Source organism: Micropterus dolomieu, linkage group LG22 (assembly GCF_021292245.1).
Source record: "Micropterus dolomieu isolate WLL.071019.BEF.003 ecotype Adirondacks linkage group LG22, ASM2129224v1, whole genome shotgun sequence".
Lineage (NCBI taxonomy): Eukaryota > Metazoa > Chordata > Actinopteri > Centrarchiformes > Centrarchidae > Micropterus > Micropterus dolomieu.
This window is the reverse complement of record NC_060171.1, coordinates 23,224,764-23,240,478: the sequence shown is the minus strand read 5'-3', so window position 1 is coordinate 23,240,478 and position 15,715 is coordinate 23,224,764. Positions and strand designations below refer to the sequence as shown.

At 39.6% G+C, this 15,715-nt stretch overlaps 1 protein-coding gene across 1 annotated transcript; it reads right to left on the bottom strand.

Annotated features, from left to right (window-relative positions):
• Positions 1 to 350: 350 nt before the first annotated feature.
• tsg101a (tumor susceptibility 101a) lies at positions 351 to 12,131 on the bottom strand. Its single transcript, XM_046037978.1, has 10 exons — positions 11,710 to 12,131; positions 10,581 to 10,668; positions 10,393 to 10,458; positions 9,458 to 9,621; positions 8,910 to 9,036; positions 6,976 to 7,033; positions 6,657 to 6,751; positions 2,621 to 2,823; positions 2,270 to 2,509; positions 351 to 1,794 (listed from the first exon to the last, which is right to left on the bottom strand). The coding sequence occupies exons 1-10, from the start codon at positions 11,749 to 11,751 to the stop codon at positions 1,705 to 1,707; spliced, it is 1,173 nt and encodes a 390-aa protein (XP_045893934.1). The 5' UTR covers positions 11,752 to 12,131; the 3' UTR covers positions 351 to 1,704.
• Positions 12,132 to 15,715: the final 3,584 nt, after the last annotated feature.

Genomic DNA, 15,715 nt, shown 5'->3' with positions numbered 1-15,715 from the left:
GCTTCAGTTTATGTGTTCACAGGGCAGCTGTGGGCCAACACGAGGCAGGCAAGAGATTTTTATGCAGGAGATCAAAATATGGTCACTATATCTGTGATATCATGGCATGGTGAACATGTACACCTAGGTAACTACTGCTGCACCTGCTGACATACCAGTATTTTAAAGTGTTTAGTCAGCAAGAACTAAAATACTATCAATTACAGTAGTTCACAAAGTACTTTCTGCGATTTTAGAGTGCGTGTGTACGACAGAAAAAACACTTCATTATCGGGGCTTACTTTTCTTTGATTAATAACAAACAATTATGAAAACTACATAATGAATACTTAAATGACCAGAAAGAGATGAACAGTTCAATCAGATTTATTTTGTTTCTACTGATTTACATAAATCTACAGATATAAAAGAACAGGTGGTCTATGGTTCAATTGGAAACAAGAAAAAATAACAGTAGATATTCTATCATACAATTCAAAGTGCATTTAGTAAAAGGCTAATTTAAATGAGACCTGTTTGCAAACTTTACATAAGTTAACTTCTTGATTAGTATAGTTCTTTATGTTTTGTACCCTAGTCCTTTATTAGGCTTTATTCACAACTTTTTCCTTGTGTTTACTGAAAACCTAAATCTCTCAGCAGGACTGAGAATGAGTCGACAGCATAAGGAAAACGGAAAAGTAAAGAAAGAAATACAGAATTTCCTTTGTAAAACCTCTCTAGACGGTCATCCACCTTTAAACAGAGTGAAACAACCACTGTACAAGAGTGACTGGTTAAATGCAGTCAGACTGGAGGGCAGACCTGAGCAGCTGACATAAAATGAAAGAACCTCACTCACACCATTGGGAAGAGACACACAGAACAGGGAGAAACGAATAGTGTGGACAAGAGACATGGAAGCTCATTCAGCTCATTAACAGACTCGAACAAGACACTGACAAAACACAATTCAGGTCCACGTTCATCATCAAATCTACTGTATGAAAGGCGATCACTTTGACTCCATGGCTACTGAACATGAGCCAGACCTCATACAGCATTAAATCCTTAGGCTGAACCCCCTGTCCTTCCTGAAAGGTTGCTCTGGGTTTTTATATCAAAGCCTAACCTTTTCATTATGAAGTGTGTGGACATATGGCTCTCTCTAAAGCCCCTCGCTACTAGCCCCTAACAATTTGTGCTTACTAGCCTGGCAAAGAGACTGCTAACAGAACCTGTGGCTACCCTGGAGAGCATGAACATATACAGGTCAACATACAAACCACAAACTAGAGTAGACCATATTAGTAGTTACCAATATGGCATGTGTGTTAAGCACATGCCATATTGTACATGGTTCACAATGTAGTCTGTGGCTTTTATTTAATGTTGGGGCACAACAGTAACTGTGTAATGTCTTGCAAAATGATCTCAAAGAAGTATTTGGTCAGATCAAAATACAAATAATGTCAGAGTAGAACAGCAGCCACAGTTTTCACTGCTGAACAAGACAGTCCGATTCTTCATAAATGTTGTATATTTAGGGACTCTCTGTTGTTGCTGTTCACATTTCTGTCACACAAGAACAGATTTTATAGAGATTAAAAAGAGGGCAGCTGTTTGAACTAAAAAAAATACATTAAAAAGGGAATACAACAGAGGAGGAAGAGAAGAGGGTAAAGGAGCACGAACATATCAATGTTTCCCGGTAGTCAGTGTGCGTCAGTAGAGATCACTAAGGCCTGCAGTCTTGCGGGCTTTCTGCATGAGGGCACGAAGCTGGAACTGCTTTCTGGACAGAAGGCGTACATGCTGTAACAAAAGAGAATTGAGAAATCAATAAGGCTGAAATCACACAGGACTCAAGCGTGTTTATATCTGTGTCTTAAAGCATATCTACACAAGAGCCCTTTCCTTCGCGTCTTTCATTCATCCTTCTGACTCAGCGTTTCTATTTTAATCCATACTGCTGTGTACAAATGCTCTGCAACACAGCGTGTTTTACTCGTTTCATGCGCGTTTAAATAAGACCCAAAGCATATTTTTATGCTTCAAGTCTATTTTCTTCTGTTTTATGCACATAATTACAGTGATTGTGTGTTGGGATCTGAGCGCTGTCAAAATGCGTGACCTACACTAAGTAATGTGCCTGAATGCATCCTGTGTAGTAGACACTGCCTGAGACTGAGACTAAAGCTGCTGCTCTGCTAATGAGCCGCTTTCACGTTGCAGGCCATGTAGACATTATGATGTTGTGCCTTAGTGGCAGCTGTGATGATGTGGTCACCTTGAGAAAAACCTCCAGGTCTATGACGCCCCTGCGGAGAGCCTCTCCCAGGTAGAAGATAGTATCCTCAATTGCATTTTCTTCAGCATACAGGTTTAGGATCTGTTTGTACAGCGGAGCTGTGGGCACAATGACGTCATCAATGTCATTGTTCTCTGACTGGTTCTCCATCTTCTCCAAGGCCTCACTCAGCTCCTCGTCCTTTCTCTTCAACAGCTCGATATTCCTGTCAACCTCATTCTAGTGGAAACGCAATGATTACAACCAAATCCTTTTTGTTATTATGGCAAAGTAACGATATGAGAGAGAAGAAAAAAAAAATACAGATGTAAAAAGAGAAGGCTCTCTCACCACTTCCTGATCCAGTCTTGAGACCATCTCCTCCAGTTTCTGATGTCCTTTCTTCAGGTCTTCCTCTGTTCGCTTCAGGGCATCCAACTCTGCCTGAGCTCTGTCCATCTCCTCCTTCATCCTCCAGCGAAGCTTGTCACTCACAGCTGAAATCAGAGACGCGCGGATGGTGTCCTCGCCAATGGTTCCATCTCTGCTCGGGCCTTAAGAGGAAGAGTTTCAGAAGAGATGTGAGACCGTGAACCGAAGAAACAGAAAACAGCAGCTGGCAAAAAACTTTTAATATTCAAACAATATCCTGTAAAATCGCTGAGGTATGCAATGATAGTAATTAAGTGCACCACACGCTGTGAGTCCAGTCCGTTGTGAAAAGTCATGTTATTTTGCAATATAAACATCTAAAACCTGAGGCGCAGCCTTGCTCTGTTTGGTACTGTGAGCTGCACTTTACCGGAGCTGCTCAAGTTATGTGTGTGGATTTGTGGCGAGTGTTTTCCAGTTGGTTTCAGTTTCACATGCAACATGCAGTCCCAAACTGTGTCGGTCAAATGGTCTAAAGGGGATAATTCTAGCAGAGAAATAAAGTAATGCACAGCAGAGTATAGGACATATGAATCCTAATTAAATGATGATGTCAGTCTCGCCTTTATACGTTTTTCTTGACATGAAAAACATGAGCAGAAATCCTGTTGAAACACAGCAGCTCTTAAAGTTCAGGAATTTATAACTTGAATTAAAATGAACTTATTTGAGTTGAAAAGGTGCCACATGCACAGACCCAAACAAAAGACTCAAAAGAGGAGGGAGGACTAAATCATGCCCGCATATGTGCTGACTCTGCAGAGATGTTATTAAATTAGAAAAGTTGATCTACAGAAGAAAGTCTATTTAAAAGCAACAGCTACAGAATGCCTGAAAAGCGTCACTGCATAATATTCTATTAATTTTTTATATTTTGAATTGTCACCTGTGTTTGCCTTTACATAAATTATGACTTTTCCACCATAAACTGAGGCAGAAATTTTCACCAGAATGCAGGAAATTAAGTCTTTAATGCTTAAAATGTTCTGGGAGAGGGCCCCCAGACCCTCCACTTCATGTCTGTCTCCTCCATCATTGAAACTAAATAAATGTTCTGGCATTTCAAGAAATCTTCCCCATAATGCAAGAAAACAGTCTCTGGCTTGACACAGTTTATGGAGGGACACAGGTTTGGTCTCCCAATTTAGGTTATGATGTTGTAGTGGTGGAAAGTAAAGAAGTAGAAATACTTCGTTACTGTACTTGTAAGTTCTTGCATCTTTTTACTTTCACTTCGCTACATCTCTAAGCCAAATATCAACTTTTTACTCTGTTACATTCTGCACGAGACCTCGTTACATCAGTATTAGTAGCCTTTGCAGCACACATGAGTGAAGCAGCACTGAAAAACAAATGTACAGTAAAAGTGGTAAAGCCGACTCAGCGCGAATCAACTTTAGCCAGCTGATGCGACACTGGCATACGCAGTGATAATCCAGCGCTGGACTGCCCCGCCTCTCTTTCCTGTCAAAGCTGAACACGAATGTTTAAAACTTTGATGAGAGGATGAAGAGGGACTATCCTTCTAGGCATGAGAAGAGAAAAAAACTCAATGACAGTGAAGTGCGGGAACAGCAGTCAGGTAAACACGTGTTCTCTCCTCTCATAGTCTGATGTAGATCAGACTTAGCCTAATGTGCAGGTGCAGTGAATCTCTCTTTGTCTGTCTGTCCTGCTAACCAGCTGAGCAGCACAGCTCTTGTCCGTCTGTGTCTTGGTAGCTTGCCAAACTGTGTCTGAACAATGTTAGTGAAAGACAACTCTTTATTACGTTTTATAAACGCAGACGTGCCACGTTGTTTATAAACTGTAGCTCGGAAAACGATGACTGCACGTGGAAATACGTTCATATGTGTGTATACGAAAGTAAACTTGCACATTCCCGTATGAAACATCTGTGGGACCAGTCCAGACAGGATGTGATCACGGCACTCCCCATACATCATTTAAAAACAAGACAGTGACGTTTAGTTACAACTCTGGACTAATGCATGATGGCAGGGCTCCAGACTAACTTTTTTGACCTGAAAGAGAACCGTCCTGAAAAACAATTTGGACCGTCCTGAAGTTAACGTAAAGCATCCCAAAATCAAAATGGTGTTTCTTTACTTTATTATTCTCAATAGTTGTTAATGACATAATAAATGATTATAAATTGATCAAATAAATAATATTTATTTTGCTTAATTCAAACAAAAAGATTTATAAACAAAAATGAAGAGTTATCTGTTGGGGTACCTTTTTACCTTGATGATAAATTATTTAATTTCAATTCAGTTATAAACACCTGGATTTTGATTCAGCAGCTTTTCTGCGCATGTTCAAAACTTTCGGCACATTCAGAATCTCACATAGCTTTGTTCTCTGACATGTCCAGAAGAAAATCGTAATATTATGAGACTAACATTATTATTTAATGAGAATTCATAATCTTTTTTTAAAAGTCTACCTGACCTATACTCTGCTGTGCTCCCCATCAGACTGTACTGAATGAGACAAGTGCACTGCACTTCAGAGGTAGAAACTGAAACCATCACTGCCAATCAGGCAGACATCTCAGCGCAAATCCTCATGTTAACTTCTGCAGCTCCAATAAAGTGCAGCTCGCAGTCCCAAACAGAGCCAGATTGTGCTTCAGGTTTTAGATGTTTATAAAGCAAAACTCTACCAGCAAGTCAGCTGGTTACTTTACGATCACGCCGTATGCCGAGTTTCATCAACTGGGTGGAGATGATTCTCGCCGCTAGTCGACATTATCAGAATATTGATTTGTTTTTTTATGGAACAGTTACTGCTCCACCACATGACCCTGCAGATTGACCCCCAGTCTTAACAGACTTCATGAGGACTGAGTTAATGTGCAGGGGTGGCTCAGATCATACCTAAGTGAGTATAAATTCCACAGTCTAAAAATACACCATTACTAGTCCTTGAAGTCCTGAATTCAAAATGTTACTTAAGTAAAATAAGTTATTATCTACAGAAGGGCTCCTTTAAAAAAGTGTTATTATAGTATATAATAATATTCTTCTTATTTCACTAAAATATACATGTAAAAGTATTTTAATGTTATAGTTTGTCAATGTGCCGAGCCAATTTTAGATATTTGTATACTACTAGGTAGTTTAGTAGTACAGTAGTAAGTGTATTATGTTTTTATGTAAAAACTAAAATGATCAAATGTAGTAAAGTAATATGTAAAATACTACCCTCTGAATTATAGTGAAGTAGGAGTGTAAAGTAGCAGAAAAGGGAATTACTCAAGTATAGTACAAGTATATCAGAATTGTATCTAAGCACAATATTTGTAAATGTACTAGTAAACGTAGTTAGTTACCATCACTCCCGATGGATGTCTAGAGAGTCAAGACCAACTCATGTGCAGTCAAGTCAGCACTACAAATGTCAGAGTTGATTCAGCCTTGAGATCTGAGTAGTCTACAGGCAAACTCATTTCTTCTGCTTTGCTAATTATAGGAGACAGCTTAAGCTCCTCCTGTACTCTGGTCCTTGACCAGCATTTCACTGGTGCAAACTGATGTTGGGACAGCCGATGGGTCCCCTGATAGTTTTGTCTTTGTGTGGAGTTACTGTTCCGATCCTAAAGATAGCGCTCTTTGGCCTTTAATGCTCCCTCCTCTAGTTACACTAATGACCTTTTGCTGGGGGCTCAGGACGCCACCGGAGTCACACAGAGGGTGAGAGAGTTTGAGTCAAAAGGTCAAATGTCTTGATTCAGGTTTAGCTAAAGACGTTGGAAAGCAGGAAATGTATTGGTTATTTGAGGGGTGAATTAAGCTTTTGACAAGTATTGAATCATTCTGTTATATATTAAGACAAAAAAAAGACAAATGTGTGTGGAGAAGTGCAAACAATAACAATTTCTAAGAGAACATTCAAATGTACTGATGATAAAGAAAAATAAAGCCCCCCAGATACTAAATGTGATACATACCCACTGTGGCAACTGGAGTCTGGGTGGGATAATGAGCAGGTCCAGCAGTGGCAGGGTAAGAGTTGCCCCCCGGGTACTGGTATGCTGGATAGCCTCTGCAAATAACAAAGAGCTAATGCTTTACATTTCCCCCACTTTTTAAATGTCCGTAACATTTAGCTATAAATGTAACTCAACCAGTTGTACAGCGTTTTAAAAATATGCTTCTGTGTGATACGCTGCTGAAGGAACCCCAAAAACATTGCCAAGACAGGTTTGTTGGGAAATACAGTGTGTGAAGTCGGGGAGACGGTTGAGAACTGCTTGAGAAACATCTTACCCCTGGTTCGGATTTGGGCTGTAGGGTGAGACCGCAGGCATACCAGGCATGTAGGAAGCTGAGGTACAGAGATAGTTGAACAATCAGGACATGCACGTAAACTGTTAAAACATTTCTCTCTCTCGTTCTCAGGGACACATTCACTTTCATTTTTCCATGGTGAGCTATGGTGGTATATGAGCTCCATCTGGTGCTTAAGGAAATAAATGCATCGCTTTAAACATGATGCAATAATAAGGCATGTGTACCAGTATACATCTGCAAAAACATTAACCTAAACCATTAACCTAAAAGAGCTGAACCACTGTCACAGTATGAAAATGCTGTGTTCCCTGACAATATGTAAAAAACAGTACCTGGATGACCTACTTGAAAACATTTTCAATAAAAAATACTATCGGTAAGTAATCTATCACACAAAACATCACTAACACCACTTCTTAAGTAAAATGAAAATAATCAATTTAATAAAAAAACTTTCAATTACTTAAAGGGCAAATGCATACACATGAGCTCATGTATGCCTTTGCTAAACCTGGTGTTTTGAACATTACAATATTAACCTTTAATTTCGAAAATTTTAAATGATAAGCTACAGTATTAGCAAACCCCAAACAGGTAACATACCTGTTCAACATTCACTATAAAGTCAGAAGATACAATTACGTACAGTTACAGTAAGTTGATTTTGTTATCTTTTAAGGCAAACAGTCAACTTATGGCAACAACATTGTAAAACATCACTTTGAAGATCAATTAGAAGAAAAACAAATCAATTCAGAAAAGGTTTTCAATGTATTGGAAATTACACTCAGTTGCCCGTTTATTAGGTACACTCAGCTAAATCTAAATCAGTTTAAGCCCTGCAATTAAGCCTACCCTTAATGAAGGCTATAATGTTTCTTAGGTGTAATTAACTTTATGGATATTTTGGAAGCTGTAGCTTGCTGTGCTTATGAATGGTGTTGGTTTTTTTTAAGAGGTGTTTCTAATATTTAGTCTCCCAACACTGATATATAAATGGGGCGGCCAAAATATTAGAAACACTTTTCAAGGTACATAGCCCCTTTTCCAGTGCATGGTACCAGCTCGACTCGCCTCGACTTTACTCGTCTTTTTTGGTTTTCCATAGTGGAAAAGTTGTACCTGCTACCAGGTACTTTTTTTGTATCACCTCCGTCGAGGTTCTAAGTGAGCTGAGGCGATACTAAAATGTGATGTGAAGCAGCAGACTACTGATTGGTCAGAGAGAATCGTCATTATTCACTGCATCATCATTGCACGCGCCAAACAAGTTTTATATTTTACAATTTTCATACGTTATTTCATCACTAAATCCACTTATAAGAAGTTCTGAGGTGAGAAATCAACTGTGTAGATTTTGAATATTGACAGTTTCACAAAAAGTGATGGCAGAACAAAAAAGTTTTCGGAGTTGAGGAACTCCACAAGTGGCGGCGGGGGAAGCCTGCGGAGGAGCCTGCGAGGCCGGCCAGCTGCCCGTTCACAGAGCACTCAGGTCCCACAGTCACACAGACCGCTGCAGCAACAACGGCAGAGGAAAACACAGCTGTAAGGTTTTCATACCGCTTATCTGTCTTTATATTCTGAGTAATGTTGAAACGTTTTAACTTAAATCAAGAGACAGCTCTGTGTGGGTCGCTGGTGTGTGTGTCGAATTGAACATTACATCGCAGCAGTTGTGTGTGGAGTTGCTATGATGACCAGCTACAGGGGTAGGAAATTGGAGGACGGCAGGCCAAAACCAAGTCTAGGAGAGTTGAGCTGGTACTGGTAATGGAAAAATGGCATATGCAAATGCTTCTATTCTGGCACAATCTCACTTTGTAATTCTTTTCTACTTACACTTGCAGACAACACCATAGCCACGTAGATTACCCAGTTTATTTGCAACAAAAATTTATTTCACTCACGGTTAGGAGGTCCAGCTGCTTGGAAGGCTTGGTAGGGGGCTTGTGTGGTGGGGCGGGAAAACACAGGAGGCTCCTCTCCAAACACCACAATCATCACCTGAATCAGACCATACAGGTCTGACTGAGGCTGTAAGACATACAAGTCAAGGGAAAGTTTTATTAACCAAGACAACTAATGCAGAATATTATTTAAAATGACCAAAAGGCAAGTCAATGTTCAAATACTATCTAAAGCCACAGTTACCTTTATGGCCCTCCATGATGCCATTTTTTGCTGACTGACTGGTAGTCATAGACATATCTAAATATTCCAAGAGCTACAGTTATGCTTGCAAATAGTGTTGTATGTTAAAGCCACTCAAAAATGTCACTGCTGCAGGTAAACCTCAGATCTTCTACAACATTACGCAATGCTTTTGTATTGCTTTTCTTATTATCCATTTTCAATCTATGTTTTTTTACATTTTACAAATTCCAGTTAGTGTCATTGCCTAAATAAACAGTCTATACATAAAAACAGAATAGTGTGTGAAGACCCTCACACTTACATGCTTCCACTCATGTAGATAAGGCAGGTAGATCTTGCCGTTGGCATCGATGTGCTTGCCAGTTTTAATCATCATGGCACTGGTAGGTTTGACAAAGCATATGGGAGGGTTGTAGGGATATGTGTCTAGCAACCACAGACACACTGGGATGTTGTAGATATTGCCTACAGGAGACACACACACACACACACACACACACACACACACACACACTATGACATCTCAGCATTTTCTGTTTTCAGGAGCACAGGGGAGCTCTGCATAAAGACAAACAGCAATTACAATACACTGCATACAGTGTTCCCTGCATATTGACTTTACTTGGGAGGACCGCCCAGATATATTTGGCGACCCATTTTAGCATTTTGCAAGAAACACAGAAAGAGATGTTGTCTGGTATTATGTTACAGGACGAGGACACGGTGCATATCTTACAAGCATGGACCAGGTAAAGCAACAGTGAGCAGTGATCACACGAGTGCAGATACCATGTTGGTTTCAATATGGCACGTCATTAACAAGCCTGCTCCACATGCGGCGCACCTGCTGCTGAAAACGGGATTGCAGGTAGAAAATCCAAAAGACGAGTTCTGTGTCTTTTCGGCGACTTTATAAAATGTACTGCTGATGGAAAAAGTCAGCAGAGCAGAGACATACAAGGAGAGAGAAACAGAAAGAGGCAGGGCAGGCCGGTGTGTTTGTACTAAGAGACCAGAGCTGTAGATTTGTGCGTGTGTGTGAGGAAAAGAGAACTGAGGGAAAAGGCAGTAGATTCAAGTGTAACACTAAATAATAAATAAATATACCTCGCATTTGTTACTCACTCCACTCGAGTAGGAAGAAATTGTAGGTAAGCAATTAACCACAGCTAAACACAATCAGACACTCAACTTTCTATACTTCAGTCTTTCAGATTCAAAAAGGACATTCTTTACCTCTGTAGCTGACTGGGACAGTTCCTGTCAAGCTCATCAGGTCTCTTGTGGAGCCATCATTAAACACTGAAATACAAGAAGATTACACGTCAACTAGAAAAACGTCGGATATATACCATTTTATAAACATTCAATACATAACTGAGATCAGACAGTAAAAAACAGGAGATCAGGATCATTCAGTTTACCATAAGCATCCATAAGAGGCTTCAAGTCCTTGTACTGTGAGATGACATTGATCATCTCACGAACAGTCAGATCTCTGTATTTGTATTGCTGGACAATGACAACGAAAGGAGAGAAGGAGAACAAGTCATGTATGTTAGTATATTGACACACACAATTGCTGACACATTTAAAATGAGCAGACACAAAGTACTTTTAGCGCAGCTCAAAGTTTGCAGCTGTTTGCTAGCTTTGTTTAATACCAGGTCCTTAAAGCGTTACAATAAGTGATTTGAATGTGACAAATTATACCCTCAACCATCAAAGTCAATACTCTGGCTGAAACCGGCTATCACTCCCAGGTCTAACCAGACTGAATCACAGATGTCACAACTATCACTGTTATAAACTTTCATTCTTATTCTGTACAAAATCAGATGGCATCTATAATCAGCATTTAAAAGGCCTAGTCGCACTATTAAGGACACAAAATTGTGATCAATTGTGAAGTTCAGAAAACGCTTATGTTTCATCTGTACATCAAACTCCAATAAGCATGTAATTTGTATTATCATAAATCGCTGATTAAGCTTTAAATAAATTCCACATTTTAGCATGAATGGGTGACCTGTCTTTTATACTGAGAAACAAATACTTTATAATTAATCCAAGTATAAAGTATTTACGGTTGCCATCTTTCTTTATTAAGAAACATATTTCTACAGGCTGAGCAACAGCTCGTTAGCATGTGGGATCGTTGTTGTAAAAACAGAATCGGAAAGATAGCCTTTTCAAAACTAGGAATATTGGTTCCGAAACGTGTTTATAGTTAAACATAACGTTATAAGTGATGTTGGCTTAGTATTAACGTTAGTTATGCTAGATTGTAAAATGCAACACAAAAATGTGTGAGATGGTTAACGTTAAATGCGCCACAATAGTGATCGCTTACAACAAAACCAAATGTTTAACGTGCTGAACATGAAAGGGAAAACGGGTCGTTTATTAAGAACGACCCATCCCAGGAAATGTTAACCTGCTGACGCTAACCAAAGTCCTTATAGGCTCTGAAATGTCTCTGCGCAAACTAACATGTTTGGTATCGGTAGCATTAGCTCACTTGCTAACGTTACTGTTCAGCAGTAGGCTTACCTTTAGCATTTTCTTCAGGGCACCTTCGTTGACAACTGCCATGGTTGTTAGGCGTTTGTTGTAATCGTTCTTATTAATGAGTTAATTGAGTGAGCAGCTGTTTTTTAAGCCAGATGAAGTGACAGCTAAGACAAGCTAACGCTAGCTAGCAGGACTAACACTTAGACAGCAATGCTAGGCTAAAGTTAGCCCAGCCTCGGGCCCGACTACAAGTAAGACAGTGATTCGGTATCTATATGAAACTTTCCAGTCCAACACGAGTACTATCTTTGTTGTCGACAAACCAATAATAAAAAAAACTACGTTTGAATAGAAACCAGACAATAAGAGTTCATCAATAGTTCTTAAAAAGAGGCCGGAAAAACAAATATCCGATAGTCAACAAAAGGAATTTCCGGCTTTCCACATGACTGCTTCCGGTCCGTATGTGACATGAGTGGTTCCCAAGTTGTGGTCCACGGGTCCATGGGACGTCTAAAGAAAAACCAAGCAATTATTTATTTTAGTTTTAATCTTTTCTTTTCCTTTACTTCGACACGAATACAATATGCATGAGGATGACAGCAAAGGATTTGTGAGTGACTCATGTTGTAGGTGTGATCTATAATAGATAATATTTACTGTAATTTTGGACTACTGTATAAAAACGTAATTTTTGGTTTTACGAATGTTGAATGTAATCTTAAATAAATAACAAACAAATACTTTTTGGAGTATCAAGTATTATATCCACAAATGTAAATTTACTAATGCCAAACCAATATTTACTATATAACTTATATATACACATACACACACACACACACACACACAAATATACACACACACACACACGAGAAACTCGAAAAATTAGCATATCGTGCAAAAGTTCATTTATTTCAGTAATTCAACTTAAAGGTGAAACTAATATAATATAGACTTATTACATGCAAAGTGAGATATTTCAAGCCTTTATTTGATACAGTTTTGATGATTATTGAATACAGCTATGAAAACCCCAAATTCAAAATCTAAAAAAAAAAAAAAAAAAAAAATAGGGGGATTTTAAATACAGAAGTGTTAGCCCTCTGAAAAGTAGAATCATGCATATGTACTCAGTACTTGGTTTGGGCCCCTTTTGCATGAATTACTGCCTCAATGCGGTGTGGCATGGATGCAATCAGCCTTTGGCACTGCTGAGGTGTTATGGAAGACCAGGATGCTTCAATAGCGGCCTTCAGCTCTTCTGCATTGTTCAGTCTCATGCCTTTCATCTTTCTCTTGGCAATGCCCCATAGATTCTCTATGGGGTTCAGGTCAGGCAAGTTTGCTGGCCAATCAAGCACAGTAATCCCATGGTCATTGAACCAGGTTGGTACTTTTGGCAGTGTGGGCAGGTGCCAAGTCCTGCTGGAAAATTAAGTCAGCATCTCCATAAAGCTCGTCTGCTGAAGGAAGCATAAAGTGCTCTAAAATGTCCTGGTAGACGGCTGTGCTGACTCTGGACTTAATAAAGCACAGTGGACCAACACCAGCAGATGACATGGCTCCCCAAACCAACAGAGACTGTGGAAACACTGGACTTCAAGCATCTTGGATTGTGTGCCTCTCCATTCTTCCTCCAGACTCTGGGACCTTGGTTTCCGAATGAGATGCAAAATTTGCTCTCATCAGAAAAGAGGACTTTGGACCACTGGGAAACAGACCAGTTCTTTTTTTCCTTTATCCCAGGTGTTGTTTGTTGTTCAGGCGTGGCTTGACAAGAGGAATACAACATTTGAAGCCCACGTCCAGGACCCGTCTGTGTGTGGTGGCTCTTGATGCAGTAACTCCAGCCTCAGTCCACTCCTTGTGAAGCTCCCCTACACATTTGAATGGCCTTTTCCTGACAATCCTCTCCAGGCTACAGTCATCCCTGCTGCTTATGCACCTTTTTCTTCCACACTTTTCCCTTCCACTTAACTTTCAATTAATGTGCCTTGATACAGAACTTTGAGAACATCCAACTTCTTTTGCAATTACCTTTTGAGGCTTTCCCTCCTTGTCAAGGGTGTCAATGATGGTTTTCTGCACAACTGTCAGGTCGGCAGTCTTTCCCATGATTGTGAATTCCACTGAACCAGACTGAGAGACCAATTAAAGGCTCCGGAATCCTTTGCAGGTGTTTTGGATTAATTAGCTGATTAGAGTGTGAGCCTACAATACTGAACCTTTTCACAATATTCTCATTTTCTGAGATTTTGAATTTGGGGGTTTCATAAGCTGTAAGCCATAATCATCAAAATTATATCAAATCAACACTAACTAACCTTAAACATGTGTATTTTTTTCCAGATACAGTCCAATTCTATCACTTAGGGGAGTAAATAGATTATTATAGCTACAGTGTAGTTTACAGCAGCAGGCATATCCCTGGACTATGCAAGATTGAAATCATGAAACTGTATGAAGTAATGTGTGTGTGGGGATATACTGTCTCATACAGTAGGCATGTAGTGTCTTAGTAGACACACACACGCACTACTTCATACACTACTTAATTCATTGTCATGTTATGAATTGCGGGAAGGAAGTAAAGGCAGTCAAGAAGGAAGAAAGATGGTTTTAGAAAGACAGAGCATGACAGCACTCCACCTGACATAATGTAAAGGCAATCAGGCAGGTGAAGTTGCAGAACAAATCAATCAGTACAGTGAAGGATTTTGACATAAATTTGACCAGAGAAGAAGTCAGACAGCCATGCCCCCAACAATGGTTGGTTATACAACGCCACGGAAGATTTTGTGGAGAAGCAGCTTGTTGAATATATTACTAGGTCAGCTGACATTTATTTTGGTCTGTTGCCAAGTGACATCAGAAGATTTGCCTTCCAGTTTGCTGTGGCACACCAGCTGAAGGTCACGCTTATGTGGGCAGAAAACAAAAAGGCCAGAAAGAATAATTTACAGGCTTACTAAAGTGGCACACATTGCTGTCGCTGAGAAAGTCAGAGGCAACTGGCCTTGCCAGGGCAAGTAGCTTCAACAGAGAATATGTTAATGCTTTCTTCGACAATGTAGACAAAGTGTACAGAAATATGAGTTTGTCTCACTGGCCTGTCCTGTCTCAGCCACAGGGAATAGTATACCTCCATATTTTATTTTCCCCTGTGTCAACTTCTACAGTAATTTCCTGATCAATGGGCCACCGTTGACTTCCTGAGACATTTCAATTAACATACAAAGTGCTCAAATGAGAAGCCCTGTTTACTCCTTTTGGACAACCACAAGTCTCATCTGTCACTGACTGAAATATGCCAAAGAAATTGGCATGATTATGCTTTCATTCCCACCCCACTGCTCACATCAGTTACAACCATTAGACAGTAGTAGTAGTCTTATATTTTTGACAGTACAACGTACCTGCCAATGGGGTAAATTGTCACATGTGCACACACGTGCACACTGTCTGTTCAACAGTCTACAACTTAAGATAAGATATGCAGATGTAATGAATAATGTAGTTTTTTAAGGAGGCGGTTATTAAACCATTTCTTAAAAAAGCCTACTCTTAATCCAGGGGTTTTGGACAGTTACAGACCAATATCTAACCTTCCTTTCATATCCAAGATCCTTGAAAAAACTGTGGCAAATCAACTCAACTCAAATCAATTTCCATAGCAACAACTTATTCGAAAAATTTCAGTCAGGTCTTTTAACTACATCAGATCAGGGACTAGTCTCTGTATTGGTCTTGTTAGATCTAAGTGTGGCATTTGATACAATTGATCACCACTGAACACTTAATTTCCATAAAAAGAACTGCTTTAAGCTGGTTCAAATCTTACTTATCAGATCGCATCCAGTTTGTAACGATGAGTCCTCTCTGCACAGCAGAGTCACCCATGGAGTTCCACAAGATTCAGTCTTTGGACCTATATTATTCACCTTATATAAGCTTCTGCTAGGTAATATTAGGAACCATAGTATAAATTTTCATTGTTATGCCGATGATACCTTTCTATCAGACCTAACAAAACCAACCAGTT